Here is a 19,822-nt window from a genome sequence, read left to right as displayed (position 1 = left end):
TAGATCATTGGGTGTAGAGGGACTGCCTTTTTTGGGGTGGGGGGAGGTAAGTAAGTAGAGGCGTACTGCACCATTTCCTGATTCAGTGAGCTCCAGAGGGTTGCTGGCTGTGTGCGGCAGGGGAGGTGCTAGAACTGATCAGGCAGAATAATTTTATACATTACTGAATCAGTGCAGGAAGAACCTGGAGGGACAAAGCATCAACTCATCCTCGGACTGCATTGTGAAATCCTCACGCTGTCTTCTCCAGCCATGCTCTGAGACATTTGGGCATTTCCTTCACATCCCACCCACCCACCATTTCTCTCTCCCCCCCTTTTTTTTTCTTTCCTGCTCCCCACTTCTCTCCCCCACCCCTGGTCAGTTCCCCCCCTCCTCCTGGTGTGAATGACACCTTCTGATGATGGCCCTTGTTATGGAACCTATTAGCAAGTGGACGCCGAAACAAGTAGTGGATTGGATGAAAGGTAAGGATGTTGCTTACTGATTTCCTCTCCCTGGCTAACCTGGGCACTTGGAGCAGGAGGCATTGTTCGGCCCCAGTCCCTGGGTCCTTTTGGGTGTGTGTCGATTGCACGCAGAGTTTCTCTGCTTTTTGGAGGAGCGGGGGTGGGGTGGGGGAGACGGGCTTGCGTGCTGTCTCACACAAGTGAGCTGGCTGGGAGACACAGCTAAACAGAAAGGCATATTTGACTCTTCAAGGCTGAAAGTGCCTCTCGATTCTCTTGTCTGGGAACTAATGGAAGCGTGAGCACCGGACTGTTAGAGATACGGGGGTGCTTTCAGAATACAACTCCCCCCTCCCCTTTAGCCATTGCTTGGTGTAATCAGCCGCTGTGCAGGTGGTCCTCTTCCTCTCTGCGTGTCTTTTTGTTTTAAATGTCCTGATTAGCCTGTTAGTATGTCACAAACAGGTGACACAATGCAGCTAGTCCTATAAGGCTGCAGCTGTTGTCTAGTTTGGGAGGATTTTTTTTTCTTTTTTTAATGTGATGAAAGGATGGGCACCCTTGATTCCTAAATCACTGACACATTGCCTGTAGCCTGGCTTGTCTTTCCACCCATCCTGTGGCTTCTCTGTTGGAGACCGAGCCTCCTAGGTGACCAACGATCAGCACCATGGACAGTTCAGCCACGGCCATATATGGAGGGCGCGATGGAAACAGGAGAGGGAGCAGCTCAGAGGAGGCTTGCTAAGGGAACTCTTTGGGGCAACTTATCAGCAGGGGTGATGGATTCTCCCCACACTCCCACACTGCTCCCATACATTGTGTGCCGTTGCTGACAGACTAGTGTGAGGCAGCGTGGCTCCCCACCTTCCCTAGCTGCACTCTCGACAGGTGTAATTTTGACCAAGAGGCTTGGGAGTTGCTTGTTGCTGATCACGCAGTGAGCATCTCTCCACATCCAAGTAGAGCAATGGAAGAAAAGACGACTATAATATAGTTAAAAACATGTCCATCCTAAACAAGCAACTCTCTGCATTTCTGCCATGACTTTTTTTTTTTTTAATGTGCCCTCCGTGGGAAATTAATACACCTCTGTGAACTGTATGAAATCACACTGCATGCATTTGGGGTGTGTCGTGCTTCTTAGTACATGTGGCATGTTCTTTCACTTCCTATCCTATTATACCAAAAGGCCTTCAAGTTTGTAGGTGTCATTTTATTTTATCCAGTGTAAGCCTGGGGGTGGGTTTTCTGCTGGCATGAAATTGAAACGTACGAGAAGAAAGGACGGTGCAGTCATCTTCTGTTAAAAGAAAGATTAAAAAGTCTCCTTTGAGTCAAGATCAACTCCTGGTGACTTTATCACTGTGGCTGCATTATTCTGAGGGGAGTAATAAGGAAGTGGTTTGCCTTCTGGGATATCTTTTTTTTTTTCCTTCCCAGCTTCTGGGTTTTCTGGTGGTCTTCCACCCAGGTACTAATCAGATCCAACCCTGCTTAGGTTTTTGGAGATTAGCCACGGTTAACTAAGTGCTGCCATCTGCTGTGTTTTGCTTTTAGGATACTGTTGTCCAAAAGATCCAGTGTTCGCTCAATTCATGATATTTGTGTTGGATTTCAGTCTCCAGATAGCTTTTATAGCATGTCACAGGAATAAAGGAAAACTATGTCCAAGAGTGTTCAAAAATGCATTTCCTACTTCTACCTCCAACCTTCAACCCCCCCTGCATACAGAATTTCTCTAAGTGTTTCTGTCAGCAACATACTGTGGCAGGAATCTCCAACATACATCCCAAATGCATGGCTTCAATCTGTACCCTATCCCATTGGATTCAATATGTAGGGGGGAAAAACCCTTCACAAAGTTTGTTTCAAACTTTAATTTGGGAGGTGGGGTGTCATTATCCCAAACTAGGTCAGCCAGAAAAAAAAATCTGACAATTACTTGCTGCATAAGAGAACAAGACACAAATATATTATTGGGCATACAATTTCAGACCACATATGTGTGCTTACTTGGGAGTGAACTTGAGTAGATCAACAGATATGTGCTATTTCAGAGTAAATACATACAGAATTGCTCTGGAAGGTAGTTCACATTTGAGAAAGTCTTGCTAATATCTCCAAAGCTAACTCTGGGGAAAATGGAAATGTGGTCTTTTCATAGCACAGGGGATGGAATTGGAATGCTCCCCCTCTGCCAGCTAAATTTTCAATAAGAAATATTGCTTACATCTGGATCATGACTAAATGGTTGCATCTTTCTTTCCATTATTCACACTTGTGTATCAGAAAATCCACTACTGAGAGAGAATGTACAGGTTAATTATTTTGTCCCTAAGCGTGCAACAGGTTCATGGGGGCTGAGTGGGGTTAGCTAATAAATATAAAGCTTTCATTTCTGTATCCTAAGTGTTTGTCAGTGTATCAGGTAAAGTAGTTATTGAATTGATTTCAGTCCAGGGTCTGAATGCAGACTCTGCTGAATTCCTATACATTATATAAAATGAGTGTGGGAAATCTCTAGACCAAGGGTCACAGACTTTTGATTGGGAGACCCTGGACTTCCATCTAAGGTTTGTGGGGCCAGGTGAAAGAAGTGAATAGAGGTAGAATGAGATTGTTTACTTTTGAGTTAATATGATTGTTTTCTATGCATGTAATCCTGCCCCCCTTCTGCCATTTTACAAATTACAATTTTGTGGAAACTTTTAGATGAGTTTTAGGAACCAAACCCAAGGTTTGGGAGTGGGGGCTACAAGTTGGTAGAGATGAAAGCCCACCCTTGCCCTAGCATTCCTCCATGGCTTCTAAGTGTGGCTTCTGATCAGAATTTGGGCAAGGCGAAAAAGAAAAAAAGGCTTGGATGTGTGTGATTCAGCACCCTCCCTCCCTCCCTTCATAGAAAATTAATAGTAGCCCAATTTTTATACCCTGGTCTGTCCCCATTGCGTATAGCTTAGCCCCGAGGTTCTCCACAAAATATGGTGTCATCTTTGGAACTCTTTGTCTTCTGCATTTCTTATGTCATGAGAAACAAGGGAAATTCCTTGAGGCATTCTGAGTCGATTTTTCAAAACTCTCTTTTACATAATTGAAAAGGGAGTGTGCTGTTCAGCCAAGAAGAACTGCCTTCAGCAGTGGGCCTTTGAAAGGAGACAATCAGGCTGGCTTCATTTTAAAACCATTTTTGTGCTATTTTGACAATAAAATAATGAGGTTTTCCCATTAGCATTTGCACTGAAAGAGAATACAGCTTTTGACCGGATTGCTACAGGCAAAGAAGGAAGACCATTGGGTAAAACGTGATGTTTCCACTGAAATGTAATGCTTGGCCCCTTGTCCAAATTAGGGGAAAGACGTGGGCTTTTTGGCATTTTGGATCAAATTTGCCCTCAGTGATATCACTCAGCATCCCATAAAGGATTGGTTGCATTGACCTATGTGGCTTTATTTTGAGCTCTCCAGTGACACTGTCATAGTTTCATTTAAGGCAGAGCATTCTGATTAATTCCCCTTTACTTTGTCATATGAGGTGAGGTGATGAGGTAGAGCTTTAGTTGAAATGAAGCATTTTTATAAATGAATATTTGCAGAATCTAAGCAAGGGTTGGAAAACCTGTGGCTCAACTACCACTCTCAGCAGCACCAGACAGCACAACCGTTGGGCAGTGCCACTTGGGAGTTCAATTCATCAGCGTCTATACAGCTGACCTTCCCCAATCCTTGGATTTGATCTTCCCTTTCTTTATGAACCTTCTCCATTTCATCAAAATTGCAACTTTCAAACTGAACCAGTCATGCGGTGTTTCCGATTCAATTCCAAGAATGTGCTTCAGTGTGCACGACAGTGCTAATATAACTGTCTGTGGTGGATTTCAGTAATGCTGCTGGTTCTCAGGTAGGAGGGAGCACGTTCCGAGGAGGAGGACAAGATAAGAGGAGACACTGTCCAGGGGTGGGAAGTGGGAAGGCTAAGAGGTTCAGAATAGCCCCATCCTATGGTTATTTCCTTTTAGGTTAGAGTAGCTTTAGTCTGGCAAGATTCTGCCTATACCGTGTGAGCAAATAAAGAACTGATGTTTGACTGGACTGATTCCTCATCGTTCTTGGGCTGGGCCTGACACTGCCTGAATTCTTGGAAGCAGCGAAGCCTTTTCCCAGGATTGTGCAGTTGTTCTCTAGAGCTGCCATGTAAATCCTGGGTAAGGATGTGACCATTTTCAAGTGTGGCAGACCAGGTGCTGCATTTGCACTTGGGAAATGCTCCAAAGCCCCTTTATGGAGTTGAATCAGAAGCATTTGCAGTCCTACTGAACATCAGAATTGATTAATATTCTGTGCTACTCCTGTCCTAATGTGTCATTCATTTTAGAAAAATAGAAAATGGTGATCTTATCCAGGCAGTGGGGGAATTATTTTTTTAAACCAAGTATTTAGAATGCAAATTAGGCATCATCAGCCTTTCCCAACCTGCTCACTGTTGCAATCCATCACATCTGGAGCATGTGCTTGGAGAAATTCACCCCAGGCCTAGCCCTCTTGGCATTCATTGTTAAAGACTGAACAAGACTTAAACTTAACTATTTGTAGTTAACACTGTGCCAAAACAAGTCTTGCAGTTTCTCAAAAGTTGCCTTTTTTGTTCTTTATCACAAGGCCTCCTTGGCTCAAGGCATTTCCTAATCTAAAGCAAATAATCCAAGAAGGGGAATTACTTCAGGATGTCAGGAGGAGCTTCCTCACAGCACAAGCTGTTGACCAGTGAAGCAGACTGCCTCATGAAGTTGCTGAAGGTCTTCAAATGGAGGCTGGATGTGTCACCTATTAGCAATGCTCTAGTATAGTGTTTTTCAGCCTTAGCAACTTTAAGATGTGTGGACTTCAACTCCCAGAATTCCCCAGCCAGCATGCTGGCTGAAGAATTCTGGGAATCGAAGTCCACGCATCTTAAAGTTGCTAAGGCTGAGGAACACTGCTGGGTCTGAGTAGTTGGTTAGAACAGATGAACTCTAAGATTGCTTCCAATGTTACGATTCTATGTCTTGTGGTTCATCTGAAGTGTGAGGAGCTGGGAAGGCTGCAGTGTGCTGATTGGTGTGCACGGGTGTCCGATCTTCCATTGCACAATCTCCTACCTGAAGAAATGCAACGATGCCACCTTCTTCCCATTTGCAAGAAATCTTAAAAGCAACTTTTTAAAAATCAAAATGAATGAGAATCCATAGGGGAAAAAGCAGGTAAGAAGGTACTGTTTATTTCACTCAGCTCCATTGGTTTTGTAGTATCACCTGATTTGCTGGCTCAGGAGGCAGAGCTCTAATGCAAATGGCCTTCTTTCAAGCAGTCCCATGAGAAAAGGAAGAGCCATGGCCCAGGGGTACAGCATGTGCTTTTCATGCACAAACTCCTTGGTTCAAGGAAGAACTTTGCCTAAAATCCTAGAGAATGAGTACCACCAAGAATAGATAAGCATGGAGCTACATGGAGCACTGTTTGACTAGACATCAGCTTTATTTATCTATATAAACAACAGTAATTCCACAACGTGCTGTCGGAGCTGTATAGCTCATGATTTTCCTTTATGACTTTCCTATTTTCCTTTTCCGTTGGCAGCTATAAAAGCTGATTCTCATATTGATAAGAAGTCTGGTAGCTGTTTCCAAAAGAATTGGCAGGTGCAAACTGCCCTACCTTCCCCAAAAAGGGAAATCTTCTCCCCTTTACAACCCCAAAGCACAAGAAAGTTGAGCCAGAATCTTGCCAACTTAATTTGCCTATATATAGATTTCTCATTTGGACCTCGCGTACTTGCTGGACTTCTTCTGTTGAAACTTTAATCTTTTTGCTAACAAACTACTAATCAGAGTGCCAAGAAATTTGCTTTTGGGATTAATCATTTTTAGTCCAGATTGCTACAAGAAAAGTTTGACACCAACCCTGAGAATCTCAGAACAGCCAGTGTGGCTCATGGCATTTATGCTTGGATTTCCTCTTTTAAACAAACAAAAACCAGTCTCAATAACAGTCTGACCAGTTTCCACATTGCAGATAACCTATGAAGGCTGCAAGTAACCCTGCCAAACTGATTTTTAAAAAGAGATTTCCAAAGGTACTTTGTATTACTGAGTGCATCTTTTGTATATGCATGAGAAACAAAATTTCATAAAATATTCATAGGTAAGGATGAAGGGGGACCATAACAGGAGAAAAAAGGAAATGGATCATAAAGACCAAGCCAAAAACTGCTAACCTTTTTCTCCCTTATTTCAATTTCTCGAAGTTCCATGTACCTTCTAGCTCTTTTTAAGCAGCATTCCTATAAATCTTCTGTCAGCCCTACAAGGTAGAGCAGATCAGGAACCTAACTCCACAGGAAGATTAGAACTGTACTTTGTTGAGATAGGTTGTAGTAAGTCTTACCAGCTTCTGGATGGTTTCTCCAAGATCATCTCCACGGCTTCTTATACCTTTTTGCTCTCCTCCTTTCATTAGACTGAAAGTACTGTTTGGGGTCAAACAAAAAAGTACATTTGAGATAGCATTCTTAGTCTCTACTCAACAGGGTTTTTTAGAATTAAAAAAGAAGAGAATGGCACATGATCAAGCTTACAATTCATAACATGTCAGGGAAAACAGCATCGCCTTGTCCCTGGATTCTTGTCTGTTTCTCCAATGGTCTCCTAGTCTGGTCAGGACTATCTAAAGTCAGGAATTTTTCATCTCAAAAAGTTTCTCCAAAAGAAAGTGCCAGAGACAGGCAACAGACAGCTGAGGTCAAGGATCCAAAGACTTTGGATCATCAGCCCATCCATTCCTGGTGCAGGACCAAATCGAGATCACGGTTTGGTTTAAATTACTTGCAACAGGAGGGAGAATTTTTTTAAAAGCCCCAAATTGGACGGAGATACAAGTATCTGTGGTCTGTTTTGCAGTTGCTCCAAGGTCAGACCATTCTAGAGAGACCTTTGGATTGCTTTGCTCATACTGTCATTAATATGTACACACCTTAATTCCAATTTGGTGTCCTGAATAATTCATCAGCTATGTTCAGAAGGGACATGGAAACCTGTGTAGGGTGATGGATGACAATTGTTACTTCTAATCAAATGTTGTCATTGCTCTGTGGGCCTCTGTGGGCCATAGTTCCATTGCAATGCTTATCATTAGATGATCTTCCTTAAATCTTGCAAGTTGCTAAAAGTGGGGATAACATTTTCTCCCCTCCTGGCTAAAAATGTTACCATCTAAGTTTCTGTGTGTAACTGATAATACATCAGTTGTTATAATATTTTAAATTAGACTTAACACAGATGAACATTTGCATACCTACTCAGAAATAAGCTCCATTAATATTAAGTCTGTTTATTCTCAGGTAATTCAGCATAGGATTGCTAAAACTTTAATGTGTTGTATTGCTTTATGTAAAGCTAGCCAACCAGTTACAACAAATGATGGTTAAGCTAGTTATGCCTTAGCAAGATGCATGAAACCAGTCTTAAGGACATGGGAGGAAAGCTTAGCTCAGGTTCTACAAGCTAATAACATTTTGGGCTTGGTGGAGATTTTTCCTATCAACATTTTAGAATTGTTTTTCCACCAGTGTATTTGTAAAATTAAACACAGCAAATTACTGTAAGCCTTTAGTTATTGTCTTTCAAAGGAGATCATCACTTTGATGAGATGACTGATTTAGGATAAGATGCTGGAACGAATTGCACAGGAGGGCTGAAGAAATAAATCACAGGAAATGCCTTAATGAAGGACATGGAAGTTAAACAAGATTTATCTTGGGTTTACATGTTGCATTAAGCCATGTTTTCTGAGTAAGCCACTATGGATGTGTTCATATAAGAAGCTAAGGTATAAAAGTGGTTCTGCAAATCGAAATGGCTGAGTTCCACAATGACTTAGGCCAAACCCCAACAAAGCCACATTATGGCTTGGTGTAAGCATCACACCATGCCAGAGTGTATTGCATAGAGGACAATTTTCCTAATTACTCCTAGCTGTAATGGTTGCACGGAGCTTTCAAAGTCAAGAAATGGAATAGCTACAAGAAGATTTGAAAACAGCCTGATCCAGAGAAGCAGCAAGTGAAAAAGGTGGGCAGGAAAACATTACTGAGATCTAGCCAGTGCAAGAATAGACAGCTGGGTCTGACCAGATAGTAAATACAGCTCTCGGCTTTCATGCTGGAGCCTTGAATTGCTCACTACAAGGGACTGCTAATGTTGTGATCATCCAGTTCTTGGCTTGACTCCTAGCTAGTCTTGAAAAAGGGAAATACAGTAGGGGTTAGATGATTTGTCCTGTGGACTTATGCTGAGCTTCCTAGTCTGGTAGGGCAGAAGTGGAAATGAAACTCAATTCTAGAGAGACCTGAAAAGTGGTCCAGCAAAGCAACTTTTTCCTTGGAGTGGAGAATTCTGAAGGAAACAAGAATTTATTCCATTGGTGTTTTGTGGTGGGTTTTGAGTACTTTATCCTAGATATGGCTGGAAACACTTGGAGATGTAGTCCCAACTCATCTGGAGGACAGTAAATGTCAGGCTAGGAAAGCTAAATGAGAATGGTGCTCAAAGCAGTGCTCTTGCCCTGGTTCTACTAGTTGATTTCAAGCTAAGTCAGAATGTGGGTTGTTTGTTTTTCTGCAATGTCTGGTGTGAATCTAGTCACTTTGGTTTATAAGCTATCAGTTTTGCCATTGTGTGATTTGTAAACCAGGTTCTGTATAATATATTACTGTTTAACATACAGCTGCTGGAAGTAGATTAGACCAGAGAGACCTCTTTGGCCAGAAGTGTCTCGAAAAGTGACCAGTTTCCTAAGACAGAAAGACACATTTGCACACTATGTGCTCTGTTGCCAAAGGAGTACATGGAATGGCATGCAATAGAACACAAAGACGACTAAAGCCCCAAACTATAAAAGTAGATTTTCTACAAGAGGCAAGGGATTGCTAGAATCTCTGTAGACTTTACATTAAACGCGACTTGGCATCTTAATGGGTGGATTTATAAGTAATGCAAATAGCATCAGCTTCGGGGCAGAATTCAAGACGACAGGAAAAGAAGATTTGACCTGTTTATCTCCTGCTGCAGTCATGAGAAAAAACCTTTGGAAACAAACATTTGCTTTGAGGATCACATCCCCTTCCCCTTGACAATCCAAGATATGTATCTGGCTTCTCTGTTTCCCCAGTAGCTTTTAGCAACATCCAGCTGTTGGCAATGTTTATACAAGCGGATTCTTAAATGAAATATAGTTGTATTGACGTTGTGTTTATTTCACACTCCCATTTCTGAGATCTCTTTGTGAACTGTGGGCAGCTCACCTTCATCTTTTGCGGTTGGGAGAATGTAGACAAGTGAATGATCTTTTGTGTGACAACCCAACAGTTTCAATAAAACTGTGATGGCAACAAAATTAGTCGCAGTCCTCAGGAGTCAAGAAAGTGATTAAACAGCTGGGGTTGTGAATGTGTATCAGATCAGTTCCTTCTTAAATGCACCTTTTTGGTAATAGCTTCACACAGAGACATTTATTCCAAGTCAGGTTGATTGATAACAGTGTTTTTCCTGCCAAAGCTCTGGAGCTTCTGATAATGATGAATGTTCAAATGTAAGTGCTCTGTTTCAGAAACGTAACCTCGTTTTCCATCCTGAATTTAAAAAAAAATTTTTTTTCCCCACTTCTCTTTTACTCATTCCCACCTAGGCTGTGGCCATGAACCAAAATACAAGCAAATTCCATTGGAAAATTGATCATCTAGGCTGCATTGATCTTGTTCAGAATAATTATATGTTCTCAGCAGAAAGTCTTTCTGTAATATATAGTCCCTCATTTTCAAGATGGGTTATGATAAAGAAGAAGGCTACAACAAGCAAAGATGCTGATGACGTTCATCAGCTTATTGACATTCAGCTCACAGAGTTTTCTGGCAAACCCCTTTTCAGTCTCTCTGTTTTGACTCTCATCAAGTCAGTACCTGCTTTGTAGCAATGTGTCATAAAGGGAGACTCCCAGATCTGCAGAAAGCAATGCATAAAAATGGGAAAAGGTTATGAGAACCCAGCATAAATTTTATAATCCAGCTAAGAAGCCTTGTAGCTCTTAGCTGGGCATTCCTTTCTTCCTTGTTCTTTCAAGATAACACTTCACCACTTCTCTAAGGGCATATCAGCCCAAGAGATTGAAAGGGGCTTCACAGTCACTCCTTGTCTCTGAAAATCCTGGGATTGGTAGAGTTTCTTTTTAAAGGAAATGTAAGAACCTATGAAAAGGAAGCATCCCACTGACATTAGTTTCCATGATTCTCTGGAGATAATTCCATGACAAGATCGATAGACAAATTGGCTTTATACTGAACAGAACTGTCCTGAATTTCCATTTCCCATTAGGTTGTATTTCTCATTTTCAGTCTCTCTGAGATAATTATTCTTTAAATGCACATTCAAGGAAATGTGAAGCACAGCTGATAGCGTTATGCAGGGATGGAGAATCCCTGGCCTTTCAGGTGATGTTAGATACAAGTCCAAAGATCTCTCACCATTAGCCAGGCTGGCTGGGGTTGTTGGGAATTGTGGCTCATCAAATCTGGAGGATCACAGGTAAATCAGGACTTAATCCAAAGACAGAAGGAAGTTACAAGGGGAGACTATTGGTCCAGAATGATGTGAACTAGAGGCCTAAATGATGTTGGCATTTCTCATGTGGAGTTCTTCTTAGCCCTACATATCTTTCCTTAAGTGCTTGTCTACTCTCACCATATTTTGTGGGTGTGTATACATGTATCTATTCTCCAAAAGGCAAGGCCCCAAAATTGTGAGATCTAAACCAGAAGATCATTGTTAGTTTAATCCAGTCATAAAATAACAAATATTTTCCTTTAAAAAAGTAATTTAACACAATTGATACAATAGTGATATGATAGATAGAACAAAGAATTATATATGTGTGTATGTGATATGTGTATATATATATATATATATATATATATATATATATAATCAATCACAAATATATCAATCGTGATTGATGTAAAACTTTAAAAATCAATGTAATATTAATATTCAGCTAGCTCAGTCCTTTAATATATTATTCAATCTAGATCATATAGAAACTTACTATATGAAAATAACTGACAGTTGCCACCTTTAAGTGGCACATGAACAGGCCAGTTGTCTAACTTTGCTCTGAGCCATGGTTTGCTTAATCATGATTTATCAGATAAAGTACAATTGTTGCTTTGTCAACAGTTGCTTTTTTTTTCTCTGCTTCTCAGTCTCCAAATCAAAAATCAAATCATAACCAACATGATACCTTACTCCAGTGTACTTAAGTGGTGGGATAATATTTTGGCAAGATTATGATAGGCGTAGACAGAGCAGAATCCAGCATCTTCATATGATACCTGAGCTATTTTTAGGCTTTGTCATTTCTGCTGCAGCCTTTTTAGAGCATCCAAATCTCAGGAGGAGGAGGAGGAGGTGCAGCCAAATATGTGGGTCCTTGAAGCAGGCTGGTGGCTGCTTAAATTGAATGTCTCTAAAAATATTTTTCTCCAAACCAGTCTCTGCAGAATGAAGTTTATGACTCTCAGCAGAATGCCTTCCCCTCAAAATAAAGTTTAAATGTCACATTATGCCCCTTAAAATCAAGGCCCTGAACACTAGAACTCAGCAGTGGCATGAGGACCGTATCAGTGTAAAATAAACATTTATGCATGTGGAAGGCTTTCTTATATTGATGAGGTTCACACATTGCTGGTTAGCCCTGTTTTATTGAATAAGCTAGGACTAGGTGTGTATTCACAGGATGCTAAGCCAGTGTTCTCCAATCTCAGCAACTTTAAGATGGTTGAACTTCAACTCTCAGAATCTGCCTGGCTTGAGGTGCTGGACTGCATTGGACATCATCCTTCACTAGGCTTGGTCCAATGAGTTTTGGAAGTCAGTGATCACAGGAAAGCTCCTCATTGCCTAATGTAAATGCTCCATAATGTGCAAGTTCTGATTTTTATTTTAAAGATGGCTTTCAAGGGATGCATGTTGTGCAGCCTTGGTTAATCAGGATGATAGAGAAGCACAGCAGGACACAAGGGGCAATAGTCAAAGAGACCTCCATTCTTCTGTTTAGTGGTGTTGTATTAAAAAATGGAGTCTCTGTTGTAGCCATCACTAAATCCTAGAATAATTGAGACAGAAAATGGGCTTCTCTACCCAGGCTACCTTTGCCAGGGTTTGGGACAGTCATAAACAAGATCGTTAGCAAAGTCCGGAAGTCAAAAAACAGAATATTCTGTGCTGAAACACTCCCATGCCAGCAGGAAGGACTACATCATTTTAACCAAATGATTGGAGTTTGCTTACTTTAACAGGTAGTGACATCTATGGTGAGTTTACAACTAACCAGTCCTGACTCTGCATAAATTGCCCTGGAGAACATGTGTCACTGGAAGAATCAGCAAAGTGCTGAGAAGGATTATAAAGCTTCAGCTGCTTTGATATGTAGAACTGAGTTGTTTTTCTCCTTTCATCTAAATGTGATATTTAAGTACTTGTTGCTAAGTATTTCTTAGAGTGTCCAGAGAAGCAAGATCCTATCATCTACATGGGCAATTATGGAAATTAGGCTTAATTTTAATAAATTGAAGGTTCATGGTAAAGTATTTGGAACATCTAACAATCAAGACATTGGGTTCCTAACAGGATGCAGGAACCTCAAACAGACAGATTTTGGACTAGAAATAGAATTTATAGTGGACTGAAGAGTTTCACCTTCATGTTAATGATACTACCAAGGAGTATGTTCAGGTTCATGCATTAGGCAAAATTCAAATGTGATTTGTCTGGGTTTGCCTTAGTGTGTTGTATGAATCCATCAGATTGTGATATTGTCAACAAACCATGGTAAATGAAATCATGGCTTAGGATAATGTGTGAACTGGGTCATAGTACTTATGGGGCAGATTAAGGAAATGTCTGAATTCATCATTCTGTTTTCTCCCTGGATTAGCCTTTATTCTTTGGTAGGTGGAACTGATGTATTAGAAATTCTCAGTTAAAATTCCCCTCCCCAGTTTTCAGGTGTCGTAGAGAATGCCTACACAGATAATTTGCCATAACTTTGTGTCTTCTTCCTGCTTCAGTGTTAGAGATGCTTCTCTACGAATTGATCAAGTACTGCCCCCCCCCCCCCCAAAAAAGAGCAGCTGCGATCATATTATCAAGAATTTGTGTGATGTTTTAACGTGCTGGAGCTCAGATGTGCTTCTGCTACAAAAAAAGAATCTTGTGGAGAAATACGGTCACATTAAGGTTGCCTCTTTTATGTGTGTGCCGCATCAAAGATGCAAATGAACTGAAGGGATGGGACTGAAAGCAGTGGCAAGCTGCATATGCTCCAGGATTAATTTTAGAATTCTCCTTTAGCAAAAGAAAAAAAAAAGGGAATGGAACACAGGGTGGAGTGAAGCAAAAGATAATGATAATAGAAATAAAAGAGACAAATTCTATCCATATGGTAGATACGGCAGAGAGAAACTTAACTCAAATGATGTAAAGCTTATTATACTGAAGAAGTCCATCTATCCTTTTCTGCACCAGTCACAATCCCAGCAGCACATGGTATTTAACAGAAAAATCCAAACAGCATCAATAAAACAGCAATAATCATAAAATATACTAAACTACCATAACACATTACATCATCTAAAAATAGCAGAAGTACACAGGCTCTAAAAATTCATAACTTATTATAAAATAGTTGGGCATCAATCCTGAAAGCATAGATTCTTAGTGGGACAAAAACTTGAACATAAAAATAAGTTTTTAACTTCTTTGTAAAACCAACCAAGGAAGGAGCAGTCTGAAATTCTGGGGCGGAGAGAATTCCATAAAGCTGGGGCTGCCACCAGAAAGATCCTTGTCTTAGGTCCATGTGGCCCTTCCTCTTGAATAGCACCCACAATAACTCTTACAAAGATGAAGACCAAAGCTATTGGTTTAGAAGAAATGGGAAAAGTTCCTTCAGGAAGCAGGACCCTAATCATGGAAGGATTTGGATATCAGCAGAAGCCCCACGAATTTAACCTGGGCATCCATGGGCATCAGTGCAGGGGTGTCATGCTTCTATTAGGAACCACCAGCCAGAAGATCAGTGGCTGCATTTTGGACCACTGTGTTTCTAAGTTTCCTTCAGGACCATTCCCCACATGGCACAAATTTCAATTGTCTAATCAGGAGTTTATCACTGCATGGATAATGATGGCCAGGTCAGCTTTATCCAAGAAGGGACATAGTTGTTAAATTATCCACAGCTGGAACTAGGCACTACTTGCCACCTTGTTAACCGGAACACTCAAAGACAATACAAGGTATTGTGTGTACTTTCTCATTCAGGGGAATTGTAGTTTCATCTAGTGTAGATAAAATGCCTTCCATACACAGTGAGTCTCACTCATCCACCAGTCTTGATTCAGTTTTAACCTATTACATTTCTTCTACTCTGCACTATGGTCCAAGCCAGAACACACCAAGGAGCCTACCAGATGGAAAGGAGAATTAGACCTAGAAGTCATCTAGATGTCATCTAGAAAACAATACCCTAATCAAAGAACTACCAACAGGAAACAGTCAAGCAGTAAACAACAGCCTGATCAAGGAACTGCCAAGGAGAGAACAACACCCCCACCAACACCGGCAGGGCAAGCTACTGCATATAAACAGGGAGCAAACCCCATACACACTTGCACCGATGATGTTACCTAGTTGGGTAATGAAGCATCTGCAAGCAAACAACCAAGCTCAGAGAGCACCAAGGACTTCACGGTTCAACCCTGAGCTACATACATTCTTTCCTATTGGTAGATGTCATCCAGCCCCATACTCCCTGACAATCGCTGCCAGCGGCTTCATAAGCATAAAAGAGAGAATGGAAGCCCAAAACTATTACCTGGAACCCAACCTCAAAGTAGGAGCTGAATCATAGGAACCCTGTGCTCCAACCCCATGAGGTGGTCCAAAAGGATACCATGGCATCAAACACCACTGAAGTTCTAGGGACACAAGCAGGGACACCTTCTCCCTGCACATACAGTAGTTGTTACAAAGGGCAGAATCTAAGGATGGTTTCTTCCGTGGGGGAATATCGACCCCTACTTCAAACCAGCAGTGTCTCCCCTTGTTTGAGGGAGATAGATCAGATAGCATATCTCTCTCAGTTGATCCATCCCGGTTAGTATCTACCAAGAGGGAGCTAGACTTGAAAGGACCTTTATTCTTTGAAGGATCTTATTCACAGTGTAAGGGATTGCAACCTATAAAACAGCTGGGTGTTCTTAGATTATAATGAAGCTCAACAGAAAAGCTCCATTTAAAAAAAAATACTGGTTCATTCCTGAAGATGTTAATAAACCTTCTTCTGATGTTGCACTGAATAATACTGTAGCTCTCCAAAGCATCACATCTGTATTCTTTGATCTTGCTTTGAACTGTGCATGTGCAAAATAAGCAGCTATCAGTATCCTCCAAATGAAATAGCGACAGACCTCATGCTTTTGTGCCTTAACAACATTCTTAACATTCAGCACCGTGGCTGATTAAGCTTTTTTTCTAAGAGTGGAGAAATCTAGAACAGCTTTATCACTATGTGTTCGTCCATTGCAAGCTTCAGAGGAGTGGGTCTGATCAGCATGATGGCACAAAGGGCATTCTGGTCTTAGTGAAGGATGGGGCTTAGGCCTGCAGGTGCAAGCAGCCATATTGGCATTTGCTCAAAAAATAAAAACTGGTAAACACTGTAGAACATTGGTTCCAATGTTTGCATTCAGTTCAGAGGCATGTCTAATCCAGAGAAGAGAAGCAGAAGATTTTTCTTTTTTTTCCTTCCCTCCCTAATATTCATGATTCAGATTTGATTTTTACTGTGCAAGATCAGCACTGGAATTTCTCCAATGGTTCCTTATTTTCAGAAGGAGGCTTCTTTTCTTCTACCTCATCCTCAGGATGCTTGAGAGTTTCTTTTGGATTTCTTTGAATAGCGTTTTTCAGCTGAGTTTAAATGGAAAATGGAAATTGCCACTGTTGCCTTCTAGTGTTGTCTTGTCTCTCTTTCCATCTGGGTTCCACCATGTTCTGTTTCCTCAGGGTTTGAATCGGGAGAAGTCAAGCAAACTGGAAAAAAGTTTGTGTAATGAAAAATGAGCACACCCAAGAACATGCACCCTGGCCACTTCATCACACAAATATAAGGACACCACACTTCCCACCCCCTGTCCCCAAACATTTCACTGAAATTCTACACCTGTATGAAATTTCAAAAGCAAAATCTCTTCCATCAAACTGAGCGAACACAAATAGCAAAATAATACCTGGTATTCCATTTGACAAAAAGTAGCTTTTCCCAACCTGATGCTTTGCAGATCTGTTGGGTTACAACCCTTAGGATATTTGGGGATGATGGTAGTTGTAGCCTGATACTCATGGAAGGCTCTAGGTTCGGGAAGGATGGATGCAAGGTTTCTACCAGTTTTGACACAGGATTCACATTTAGCAATTGTGACGGAGATGTGAAGTGTTGTTTTCCAGGAGAAGTTGTTGATACTGCTTTTTGCATTGTCGTCATCATTGCAATCAACCCTCTCTTGATTATTTTCCACTGCCATCTGAAGATTTATCTATGGGGGGCAGGGGGACATTGTGCAAAAATGTGTACAAAGGAAATGTAGAGGCAGTATTGAAATGGGTGTTTATGCATTTCTTTAACATTTGGAGAAACTGCCAAATAGTGAGCTGATGACTGAGCAGCTGTGAAACTGACAGTTCAGAATTAGAGTGGCTGATCTTCCCATCTCGATTTGACTTCGGCTTTTCTTAGCAAAGTGCCAGCACTCTGGCCAACTTCACGATTGGTGTGATGGTTTCTCTGGTCTGCTATGTTACCAGCCCCCTGAGTTCGGTAAATGTCTGGGCTCACGTAGTATGCTAAAGGATACAAGGCTGTTTGAAATTGGAAAGGATGGGCAGCCAGGGAGCAGCTGGAAAGGTGTGTGACCCAAAACAGCCCAAATGGTAGTACCTTCTATCAGCCTGCAGCCAAAAGAAAGTTCAAAAGCATTGCTAAGAGAAATTCTCAAGCATGGAAGAAGTGAAGTGGAGAAACAGAAGCTTTCCTTCCCATCCCTGGTGGGTGGGTGAATGGATGGACTTTTAAAATTGATTAAGAAATGAAGCTCAGCAGAACTTTGTGTCCATAAGGCTACATTGTGGCATGAGCTTGGTAGACATCCCTCAACTCCCAGACACTCAGCTCATGAGCTGATTGCAGAAACCTCAGTTCCTGCAGTTTACTCACAAGGAGCACCTGTCTGGAGTGCAAGTGGACAATCTCATGATCTCTCCTTTATCCAGAGAGACTTGGCCAGTCAGAAACCACCATCAGGCCCCCAATCTTGCTGCAATGCCATCTCTTCTCTCTCAGAGACGTCTAGTTCACCATGAATCCTCACTGGAAGTCCTGCTTGGGGGGAGGGGGGACTTTTGAAAATTTGCAAAGCAGATTTTCATATATTGTTTACAAAAAGAAAAAAAGGAATAGGTATGAGAGAGGAAACATGGTTTCGTACCAATTTTGTATTCTGAACCCACTCACTTCAGCCCTGTCCACCACACGGCTCCCAAGAACAGAGACCTTGACAGGAAGAGGGGGGAAAAATACCCACCACTGATTTAGGGGGAAATGAAAGAGATAAACTCTATACTTTGACTTATCCAGGAATAGATCTGGCACGGTGCAAGATAAATAATTTTTCATTTTCTGTTGGCAGCCTATCTACTCTTAATGGTGAACTGTTAGAGTTCTAGCCTAATTGGTGGATGAGATTAATAGAACTGGTGAGCAAGTCCTGATCCAAATCTGTGTGTGGACAGTCGTTCCTGTTTTGGTACCCTCCTTTCCTTTCCCTTCCCTCCCTGTTTTCAGCTCGGCACGCTAATGGACCAATCATCCATGGCAATAGCCTGCTTGGACCCCATGCAGAGGGCTTTTCAGATTAGACCACTGGTTGCATGCAATTAGTAGGGGCAAGTGAGTTGGGTTCAATATAGTGCAAACATTTAATTGATTTGGAAACTCAGCCAGATTCGATGTGAACGCCTGAACTGACACAGACCAAATCTCCAAATTGAAGCTGATTTGATTTGGACTGACTGAAACCATTAAAATGGATGTGGCCACATGCAGAAAACATCCATATCACTCCAAACTCTCCCTAATCAGCCCAAATCAATTTGGAGCAGCGAATATCCGCAAAGGCCTAGTAATTAAGTTGATGGCAGGAATTCGGATCTTCCTGAGCACGTATGCACACATCACTAACGCTCTTTTTGCTCCCCTTTGCTGCCACGGTACTATCACTTCCAATCTGAGAAGACATCACAATATTCAAGGATGCAGTTAGGGATCCTGAGAATAGTTCTTATAGGTTGGCTGGTTGGTTTTTGTAGCTTGGCAAATCCAGCATGGCTGCTATCAGAAATAAAGCAGGTAAGTTGGAACTAGTGGTTTCCAGTAGAGGACTGTTTTAAGTGTAGATCAGATGCCTGCCAAGGCCATCAATAGAACAGTCAACTATCAGTTGACTTGAAAAGTTGAGAGGAAAAGATCTAGAGCTTCACCTCTGAAGCATGGACCTATACAGTACGGCAGTAGGCAGATCTTCTGTACGTATGGCTTTGTTCTTGTCTGCAGACATGGCACGTCATTTCTGAAAGCTTTCTGCCAAGAAAACCAATTCCAGGCTAAAGATTTACCTTTGAGCCTGGTGTGAAATCTGACAGCTGCCATGCAAGGAATACTCTGAATTAATCAGCTATCAAGGAGGGCCTCTAATGTGCTTAGCCTCACTGGTTTTCACAGGCTTTCTTAAGGTTCAGAAGGCTTGATTTCTACAGGACCTGGTCTGCCTGCCCGACCAGACGCAGCTCATCCTACATTATAAGCTTGAACATCTCAGCTGGATTGCTTTTATAGAGGACCCATTTGATATAGAACCGAGCTCTGATTCTCAAAATGATCTCAAGAAATAGGTCAAAGAATGCTTTTTGAAGATAGCAATCAGAAATAGTTCTAGCATGGTACCTCTTGGAGGTCTGCATGGTTTGGGGTGATCAGAATATCCTTCCTTTAAGATGGAATTAGCATCTTTGGATGGGGGGGGTCTGCATTTGGGGGGGAAGAAAAGGCTGCAAAAAGTGGGCAGTGGTGCAAAGCAAATGGAGTAAGGTTAAAATTCTCGGTGGGATCTCCAGGGTCTGGACGGATGTTTGTTTTCCTCTGTTAGGCCTATTTCAGAGTTTAAGCTACTAGTT

General features: G+C 41.6%; 1 protein-coding gene across 1 annotated transcript in view; it reads left to right on the top strand.

Moving 5' to 3' along the window:
* Nucleotides 1-400: 400 nt before the first annotated feature.
* LOC134504464 (connector enhancer of kinase suppressor of ras 2-like) overlaps nt 401-19,822 on the top strand; it is a 273,137-nt gene continuing 253,715 nt past the window's right edge. Inside the window, exon 1 of the mRNA XM_063313693.1 lies at nt 401-467. Coding sequence (XP_063169763.1) covers nt 401-467 — 67 coding nt within the window. The remainder of the gene's footprint in view (nt 468-19,822) is intronic.

This window comes from Candoia aspera, chromosome 12 (assembly GCF_035149785.1).
Source record: "Candoia aspera isolate rCanAsp1 chromosome 12, rCanAsp1.hap2, whole genome shotgun sequence".
Taxonomy (NCBI): Eukaryota; Metazoa; Chordata; class Lepidosauria; order Squamata; family Boidae; genus Candoia; species Candoia aspera.
The sequence above is the reverse complement of the archived record's forward strand: the minus strand, read 5'-3'. Positions and strand labels throughout refer to the sequence as shown.